This window comes from Acipenser ruthenus, chromosome 18 (genome assembly GCF_902713425.1).
Source record: "Acipenser ruthenus chromosome 18, fAciRut3.2 maternal haplotype, whole genome shotgun sequence".
NCBI classification, from domain to species: Eukaryota; Metazoa; Chordata; class Actinopteri; order Acipenseriformes; family Acipenseridae; genus Acipenser; species Acipenser ruthenus.
The window spans coordinates 5,123,796-5,133,068 of record NC_081206.1 but is presented as its reverse complement, the minus strand read 5'-3'; the positions used below and the strand labels follow the sequence as shown (position 1 = coordinate 5,133,068).

Sequence of the window (9,273 nt, the reverse complement as noted above, 5' to 3'; positions counted from 1 at the left end):
CTGACCATGTGCTATATCTTCAATCAATAAAAGGATCACATAGCTTTTTTATATAACAGGCTAGATCAGCCAGTGTCTTTATAGCAGTGCCAGCACTATCTTGTGAACTGCCACGTCAGAACACGCTTCCTTTTCTTGCAATAATAATAAACATTAATGCAGAATATTAATTATCAAGATAGACCCTTGTATGTATAAACATGTATGCAACCAATACATTTGAGCCTAAAATGTCACGTCCATGATGTATTATGGCTATACTGTTCATTATAGCAGTGTGCATGGATCAGTTTGTTACACTTTTTTGGATTTGGAAGCTTGAGGTGAATACCCAATCTCTCTCAGCTGACAAGCAACGAGCAAACATTGTTAAATTTATTATTTTATTTTTTTAAAATTATTGCTACAGATAAAGTGACAAGTAAACTTTATTACTTGTCAGAACAAGAATTGCACAGTACAAAAAAAATTCCAGACATTTTGGAATAAAGACTGACTGACACATACCCGTATACCCCAGCCACACAACATGAATACAGTTAGAAGCACAGGAAAGAATTCAAGTTTAAAATAGACTAGTGTTTTACTTTCAAGTACTGAAGCTTTTCATAAATCTCAACCAAATAAACACAAACACATTACTGCTAAATTTTACTTTTGTTTACTCAAGAAAAAAAAAAAAAAAAAAACACACAACACATTTACCAAGAATAAAAGACAAGGCACATAAAATTCTATATCATTTCTTTAAATAAATTCAGTGTAATGCTAGTTCTACCTTTTCACCCTAACCAAGTACTTTTAAAATTAATTTCTAAATAAGATTGTCATGGCAAATGACAGGAGGTTTGTATTCAGTACCTATTGTCCCACATTCCTCTTTAGCTGGTCGCTTTATACCTAATTTCAGTGGCAGTTGCTTAGGTTGAATAGCAAAATGTAAAAAGGACAGTAAATAAAGCTCATGGTAGTTGATCAGTAACTTTAAAAACACACGATGTGCAATACTATTGGATATGATATTTCATACTCATTCCAAGTTGCTCTTCAAATGTCAGGTTTTTATTTGAGTCTATTTGGAATGGTCAGAGATGGCATTAGCGCGCCATCTCGAAATCTCAAAGCATGGGGGTTGTGCTCCTGCATCTTCCTGCGGTTGTAGCAACTAGGGTTAAAGGTCAGCCCGACCAGCTGCCGGCGATGGGAGAGAAGAGAGACCATGTGGTCGAGCTTGGCGCGGATGGTAGAGTAGTGGTACTGGCGCTCTTTGCTCAGCTTCTGGAAGCAAACCCTCAGAGAGCCATCGGGAGACTGGGAGGAGTCCTGGTTTTTAGGGGGAGAGCATTTCAAGGCATCGGTCGTGTGAGGAGGAGATGCTTGAGGCAAGGGGACAGGTGCTGCAGAGCTCTCCTGGCTGTTGGTTTGACTGGATGAGGCTGTAGAGGACGTCACTGATGACCGAGTGGACTCCTTGGAAAGCACATCAGTTTGGGCATCACAATCCACCGTCAGGACATTGGTTTGGGTGAAAGCATGACACGTTGTAGTGGGTTCCTCGGCAACCTTCTCTGTTTGAGTACGCCCAGGCGCCCCAATAGCAGCCTCTGTCTGAGTATCAGCCGGATGGCCCTCTTCCACAGGATCGGGCTCCTGTAGCCAGTCTTCCATCTTGGGTGGTTCCTCTCCGATAGTGGAAGCTTCAGACACTCGGCTGTCTTTCGGGCGCTCGCTGTCTTCACCCCCAGGGGGCACAATGGCAGGCTTGACCCTGTTGGGCGTGCTCGACAGCCTGCACGGCTCCACTCCCAGCAGGTTGCCCAGTGGTAGCTCACGGGCTGCAGGAAGCTTAGTGGCGAGGTGGTCATAGACCCCGCTGTTCCGGCAGCTGGCGGGAGCCTTGGGGTTGAGCGGCTTGGACTGAGCGTACAGTATCCGGAACTCCTCGTCAAAGTGCTCCGAGACCTGGCCTGACAGCTCCAGCAGGTTGCTGCTGTTCAGTCTGCCATCTGTCCAGGTAAACCTGAGAGAGAAACAAGTATAATAAAAAGTCAGGTGGAAAGTGTCTACCCAGCCCCCAGCCATTCCATTGCCTTCCCTTCTCATTACCTGTAGGAGCCTGTGGCCACCCTGTTTCCATCAATCAGCATGAACCGCTCGTGAACCTTCCCCACAATCTTGACCCCTGATCGTGTGAAATAAGTGACTCCGGTTATGGTCCGCACCCGCATTTGCTTAAAAAAAAAAGAAATGCAGATTTTTTTTTTTTTTTTAAATGAGAAAAGCATTAATTGCATATCTGATAGAAAAAGGCACATTTATGTACCTGCACACATGTTGATGTGCACTTAAAGTATATATTCTAGCATCTTTAACATATCACAGTGCAGTTTAATGAAAACAAAAACAAAATGAAGTTTATTCAGCACGTCTACAGTATCTAGGAGAGGCTGCCACCTCTCTTGCATCAGTGGTGGTATTTTGGCTATGCTCAATCAGATCCTGCAGCCTTTTGCCCCCAAACTTCAATCTAGACTTTGCTCTAAGCTTCATTCTTGGCGGTCATACTGGCAGAGAAGTGAAGGGGTTCTTACTTGCAGTTCGTCGAGTCGCACGTTGAGGCTCTTGCACATCTGTAGGAAGGAGGGGAGGCAGGACTGGTCCAGCAGGATGTAGACTGGGACTCTGCGCTTTGTACAGGCCTCCTGGAGGTCCTTAAAGATGTCCAAGTCTGTGAGAGAGTCCGTTACCAAGGCAATGACCTGCAACATGCAGCCAGGGGGTTGAAATGCACCACTTACAGGTAGAGGGCTTCACAAGTCTACCCATGTGTTTAATAACTGATTGGCAGTGGCCACAGGCAGGTTTTGTCGACCCCCAAAGGAACAGCTCTAGTGAAATGTGTATCACGCATGCACAACCTTATTACCGATGATTAAATACTTCAGGGAATGTCTCGGGGACTCGACACCTAGAGGTATGCATCGTTTGTATCGTGATACAAGACCAAAAGCACAACATGGCTCATTGTAGCTCACCCAATGGTTCTTGAATAAAGTACAAGTATGTTTTATAGTTGGTAGGAATACATACTCTCCCTATCTTATTCATGTTTTATTTTAATAATGCTTACTGACCATTTGATCTCATTATGCATCATACAAATAAACCTAAAAATTAGAACAGTCTAAAATAGTTTTAATTAAAAGTCAGTTTACCTTCCAGCTGTACACGTGATCATACTTCCCGGCCAACTCGCTATTTGGCCTGAAGCCGAATATTTTATATAATTAAATAAAACTCATAACTTAATATACACATAGGTCTTGTAGAGATATCAGACGTTCAAAAATAATGGATTTTACACAAGCACCTGGGGCAATATGGACTTCGGACAAAGTGTGTGTACTGTAACAATACAGCAACATAGCGACCAGACTTAGTAACTTAGGTACTGTATCGATGCAGTAGCAAAGCCAGTTACAGTACGTGAATGGAAAAAAGTGACATTATTACCTCTTTCGCACTTTTGATCATTCTCCTCGCCGCTTCCTTGCAGCTGTAAATGCACTCCCCGTAGCTGGGCTGAAAGTGAGCCACAGCCCGGGTGACTCCTCTGTAAGAGTTGCCCGTGAAAGCCGGCCAGCCGATCTCCAGGTGGGGCGGTTCTATGTCCGAGACCTCCGGGAAGTAGGTGACGGAGGAGCAGTCAAGAGAGCTAGTTATCGACTGTTCCAGGCCCCCCTCGTCCCCGGCGAGAGACACCCATTTGGGTACATCGGCAGAGTGGACTATCCGTCTTATTTCATCGTCGGAAAGGAAATTAGGGATCTTCTCTTTTTTTAAAAACTCTAAAAAGCCATCTCTCCCACCCGATATCAATTCCTCCAGCGCCAGCCTGTGCGTTTCATTGTAAAGCTCCTGCGGGTTAAACTCATTCTTAAACTGGTGCATTCTGTGGACTGGGCCGGGGAAATCATCTAAGCACTGAGACAAAGCCATGGTATACGGTGTCAAACGTGCAGTTGTTTCTAATTTGCAGGCATACGTATTTATACGGCTTTCGAAATTAACACAGACCAAGCCCACTGCTGCCGGTATTGGTTAAACCTGATGCTGTCAAACTTGCCTACCACTCAGCTCACTGACTTCAACAAAGCCAGCTCATGCTGATTGGCTCACAGTTTGAATTTGTAAGCAAACACGGTGGAGCGCTTCAAGTTTCTCATCGACTCCTATTCACTGCTGTCCTGCAACGTTTTTCCCTGAGGTGCCAAAAATCATTCAAATCGTGCCAAAGGAAGGGCAAGGCTGTGTGGACTTGGGAAGGGAGCCATGCAGGTGCTGTGAAACCTTTTCAGTTATTTTCTTTGTTTACACTAATTATACCTTTCATGTATAAACATGTAATAATACAGAATACAAACCTAACAAGTTCCTGTTCCCCACCCCACATTATTTTCAACGTTTAGGTGTTAGATCAACCACATGTCCTGATCAGCAGTTTGAGTTAAAGGTAGTTGCATTATGGCCAGCAGTGTGGAGTAGTGGTTAGGGCTCTGGACTCTTGACTGGAGGGTTGTGGGTTCAATCCCAGCTGGGGGGACATTGCTGCTGTACCCTTAAGGTACTTTGCCTAGATTGCTCTTTACAGTACGTAAAGACAATGTGTAAAAAAAATAATGTAATTGTATGTAAAAATAATGTGATATCGTGTAACAATTGTGTGTCATCCTGGCTAAGGGCATCTGCTAATAAATACATTATAATTTCTTTAAGACATTCTATGCAATTTGCTGCGAGGAGCGGGGACAACCCACAACAGGCTGGAATGGGCTGAAACATTGTGCTACTAAGAGCCACTTCAGACCACTATAATAGTCCCTGCTGGTTCAGATTACCATGATAACCAATCATCTGTTTTCAGACTCCAATTAGCACTGCTTAATGGAACGTTGGGTGAGGTAGTCCATGATTACTGCTAATCAGGGTCTGTGTGCTTTCACTGTGTCACATGTTTTACTGTAGAAACACACATGCCATTATGAACCAACCATCAAGTCATATGTCACTTATTTCAACAACATTATCAAATCAAACTTTAACACAAAAAAAAGTCCAGACATACAAATCAAAGTTTAATAAGTATTGTTGTTTAAACAAACATTTCAGATATTTTACACAGTCCATTAAAAATGCTTCAGATTACTTTATAACTTGTTTTTTGAGCAGGCTACCATATTAGAAAAGAAAAATGTAAGTTAAATAGTTGAACTGCTGTTGCTGCAAGACATCGCTATTCATTCATTAAAAAAAATAATAATCCATGGCTTTTTTTTTGGAAAATTGTCAAGATGTAAAGATTTTTTGTTTAAAAATCTGATGCATGAAAGCCTGGGGGGGAAGCTGTTACCTCAGGAACATCCCCAATCAGCACCTCCCCCAGCTCCACCCTGTGGTCTTGTGATACTGATTGTAAATAAAAAAGACTTCTGACATTCCAAACTATGTTTTCTACATTTTAAATCATTTAAAACGTTCCATTCTTTCCATGATAAAAAAGATCTTTGATATCTTCAGTCATAGTGGAGGGCAGTGTAGAGGATTATCCATACAACCTAGTGAAAAAAGGAGAAGACAGACAAAAATAGAATATGGTTATTGAAATACAAGCTATATTCTAGTTGCAGAACCCCTGCTTTGGAGTTTCTGTATGTTGGTCACATTATTCCAGGAGGAGAGATCAATTAACTCTCATCCAAGTTTCTACAGATTCATAAATCTAGAAAAAAAAACACACATCAGTAAGAAATGAATAGACAAAATCTTTTTCAATGTCTCCACACCTCTCCTATCTCCAGTACAGTGTGGGAAAGAGGATTAGTCATGCTGCTGTATTTCCTCCATCACATTAAAAAACAGCCATAAGATTATGTTGAAATGATTGTTAAAAGTTGTATTATACAAATTATGGAAATTAAATTAGTTAGGGCAAGAGATTTGTTGAATGCAAGCAGAACTACGCTGCCAGTGTATACTTTAGTAAGAGTATCATTATTGGTCCCATACATGACACACCTCTAATGCTGGTTGAGTCCTACTTCAGAGGAGACAGCGTGCCACCTTACTGAGCTGCATATGGTTTTGCTCGGTATATTGCTCCCAAACAAGTACTGGCCAAAACCGACCTGACTTAGCTTTCGAGATCTTGACACAATTCAACATGGCAAGGCTGCATTTATGAGGCGCCCTCACTTTTGTCTCAACTAAGAAAACACTCGTACCAGGAACAATGCAAAGGACGTCATAAAGCCCTCTTTGGTTAGTTCCCACAGTCCTCCATACTCCTCTTCATCTATTTGTTGGAAGCTGCTGAAATACAGGTACAGGACTCCAGCGTTGATTGCACAGAATCTGCACACACAACAGCAAGCAATTATTATATACCAATCTGAATCTCAAAATACCATATACTGCATCATTTTGGTGATGGCTTCAATTTTAGTGCTACACGACCAAATCAAACAATGGAAATGTTAATATCAACAGTGCTGCTCAAAACTGTGTTTATTTATAAAACTACAAAGTTCAGATATTTATATTAAAATGCTCTGGTGCATTATGCAGCTTACACACTGGAAGTATAAATTAAACTAGTATGCCCGTTTGTTGTAACAGGGCAATAGCCATATATGACAGTAACAAATGCTGTCTGATCTCCATGGTGAAACTCGGGTATTTTACTATAGGTTTCTTCCACACAACTATGAATTTGAACACAAGCTGAATCAGTTTGGCAACTGTCCCGGAGCTGAGTAAGTGGCAGTGGCAGTTCTTTTAAAACGGGCCTGTGCAGCATCTTGAGACATTGATAAAACAAATGAAAGACTAAGAGCTCAATTCTAGCAGGAGCAACACAGAACCATCGGTCATACAGGGATTAAAGAAGGAGATGGGGGTTGGAGGCAAGACTTACATTGCAATTCCTAAAAACCCTTTCAGAGGTGCGATTCCCCAAACGACTCCCAAAATAATAGCAATGATCTGCCGAATCCAGTATATCACATCTAGAAATTCATCCTGCAAAACAAAAGGAGAAATAAACCAGGGGTTATTCTCTGATCTTAGACAACATGCACAAATGGGATGGAAATAAAACTTCTACTGCCTAACTCTTTGATTATTATTATTTTAAATACAGAGCTTGCATACAACTTAAGAACCTAAGGTGCCTCTATTTAACTGCAAGTTAACCTTTCAAGCAGACTATACTTGCAGTATATCCCTGGTTTACCCAATCGTGCCATGCAGGACTCCTCTTAATAAGAACAGATTACAGTATGGTACTATACTATCCCTCCATGTTTCCAAACATGTAATACACACATTTCCAAAGCTGTTCTGTCCAGGAGATCATATAGAACCGTAGCCTCAAATTCTTGACATCAATAAAAGTATCAAAGTACACAGGCTGTTCTTTATCTTTGTTGAACCTCCAGGTTTGTACTTTCTATCTATACTGAATACTAAAACTGTCAACTACAGCAATGTAAAGCCAAGGCAATATGCGGACAAGTGAGCCTCAAATGAACCTGAATAAAAGGACCGCCCTTGTCTCAACCTTTTAAGGCATTGATTCCAGGTTTGAGAAACCGTACACATTGGACAGGATGGGGTAGTGACTTGACCGCAACGATCGACAAATCTAAACTCTACGGGTTTGCATTAGCATAGCATCCTGCCTCAGTCCCAGTCCACCCTGAACACTAGGTCACAATAAAACAGCTCATCGCTGTAAACTATGCGTGCGACAGTAGCTTAGCGATTTCCAGAGATCCAAGTGCGATAGTCGCCAGAGTTGAATTTTTCTCAAGCTGTAAGCTGGTCGCGTCCCACTATGGTGTCACATCAGTGGTCGCAAAACTGAAGTCTTAACTTAATACGGCACATAACACAGGCCCTGGCCGCTTATAACACAATGGTATACCTCGACAACTCCAGTCCGAGTTATATATAAATATTTAAAAAAACACGATGAAAACACAGACCTTTTCTTCCCACACGGCGTTCCTGTTAAACGCTTTACTCCAGGGGGATACTTTCAACCCCCCATTGGCGACATGCGAGTCTTCTTTCCTTTTGCCATTGTTCGTCATTCTCCGGGTCAGCTACTGACTGAGGCAAGGGGGGAAACTTTGATTGGTTTTTAATAACTATTTAGTTTTTACGACAACAAATAAATAAAAAGAATAAACGTGGCTGTCACAGTCGCTCGCTTTGATTGCAAATTGATACGAGCCGTGCTGACGCTACACAACGTTGCTCTCCGCAGGGTCACCGAGCAGGCGTGTTGGACAAAAAGTTAGCAGTTGAGCCAATCAGAAGAGGAAACGCGAACAGCGACCGAAGAGTCAAGCGGACGGGGGAGGATACCAAAATATCATGGGGAGGAGTTTAGGGCTGTCGAGAATGAAATCCATTTACAGCTAACTTGTTAGTCTTAATTATGGTATTTGTAATTACAGTGTTTCTGCATTGGTATATATGGGTTCCAGGTCGTGGGCGTTCTCTTTATTTGTGATAAAGCTATCGCTTGTGCAAATGTAACCCTAACATAAATGGAATTGTTTTGCAGTGTAACTTTGTATATTATCCTGTATCACCTGTAAAGTCGCCTTGGATAAAAGGCGTCTGCCAAATAAACTAATACGTGGGACAATCTAAAAATAGCATTTATATTTTCTGTCAGGATACATTTGTTCTGGTTACTATGCTTAAGTTACCATGTATTTTACCACGCATTCTCTGTTAACCATGTTTTTTTTTAATGCTTTACATATCTGTGGTTTACCCTGTGCTTTGCTTTGCGCAATACTTTACTCTGCTTTACATACAGTTATTTTAAAAGAAGAAAATGAAGGAATGTGCCTACAGTGGAACACTGAATGAAATAAATAAAATTATTCATGTTTTTTCACAGTATACAGTGTTGCCCAATCTGGTCGATACTTTGTTTGACCACTAGATGGAGTCTGCATCAATGTTTCTTTTTATGCACCCTACTACCAGCGGACCAACATGGAAATGAACACAGCGGTATACCTGAGATGCAGTTACAAAAACGCATTAGAAATACAACGTTGAATTAAACATTAAACAAATAACGCTTTTTATGTTATTAAATGGGCAATGTTAAAGTACAGATGGGTTGACTACAATACAAACAGCGTCGGAGATCGCTCCTGTTCACAGATTCATACATATACGATACATATA

At 41.5% G+C, this 9,273-nt stretch overlaps 2 protein-coding genes across 2 annotated transcripts; both read right to left on the bottom strand.

Annotated features, from left to right (window-relative positions):
• Positions 1-366: 366 nt before the first annotated feature.
• Positions 367-4,042, bottom strand: LOC117425087 (protein FAM83D-like). Its single transcript, XM_058990955.1, has 4 exons — positions 3,514-4,042; positions 2,592-2,759; positions 2,107-2,231; positions 367-2,020 (listed from the first exon to the last, which is right to left on the bottom strand). Exons 1-4 carry the CDS (start codon positions 3,997-3,999, stop codon positions 1,063-1,065), a joined length of 1,737 nt encoding a protein of 578 aa, XP_058846938.1. The 5' UTR covers positions 4,000-4,042; the 3' UTR covers positions 367-1,062.
• Positions 4,043-5,122: 1,080 nt separating this feature from the next.
• On the bottom strand, positions 5,123-8,390 carry LOC117424627 (GEL complex subunit OPTI-like). The gene is made up of 4 exons (XM_034041186.3): positions 8,046-8,390; positions 6,974-7,077; positions 6,282-6,411; positions 5,123-5,615 (listed from the first exon to the last, which is right to left on the bottom strand). Exons 1-4 carry the CDS (start codon positions 8,151-8,153, stop codon positions 5,574-5,576), a joined length of 384 nt encoding a protein of 127 aa, XP_033897077.1. The 5' UTR covers positions 8,154-8,390; the 3' UTR covers positions 5,123-5,573.
• Between the last annotated feature and the right edge of the window lie 883 nt (positions 8,391-9,273).

Excerpts from the sequence above, each read along its gene's own strand:
- LOC117425087 (XM_058990955.1), bottom strand. The coding sequence starts at position 3,999 with ATGGCTTTGTCTCAGTGCTTAGATGATTTCCCCGGCCCAGTCCACAGA. Across the intron at positions 2,232-2,591 it reads TGCGACTCGACGAACTGCAA|CAAATGCGGGTGCGGACCAT; the intron begins GTAAGAACCCCT and ends TTTTTTTTTAAG. Across the intron at positions 2,021-2,106 it reads GTGGCCACAGGCTCCTACAG|GTTTACCTGGACAGATGGCA; the intron begins GTAATGAGAAGG and ends TTTCTCTCTCAG.
- LOC117424627 (XM_034041186.3), bottom strand. The coding sequence starts at position 8,153 with ATGACGAACAATGGCAAAAGGAAAGAAGACTCGCATGTCGCCAATGGG. Across the intron at positions 7,078-8,045 it reads ACGCCGTGTGGGAAGAAAAG|GATGAATTTCTAGATGTGAT; the intron begins GTCTGTGTTTTC and ends TTTGTTTTGCAG. Across the intron at positions 5,616-6,281 it reads CGTCCTTTGCATTGTTCCTG|GTTGTATGGATAATCCTCTA; the intron begins GTACGAGTGTTT and ends TTTTTTCACTAG.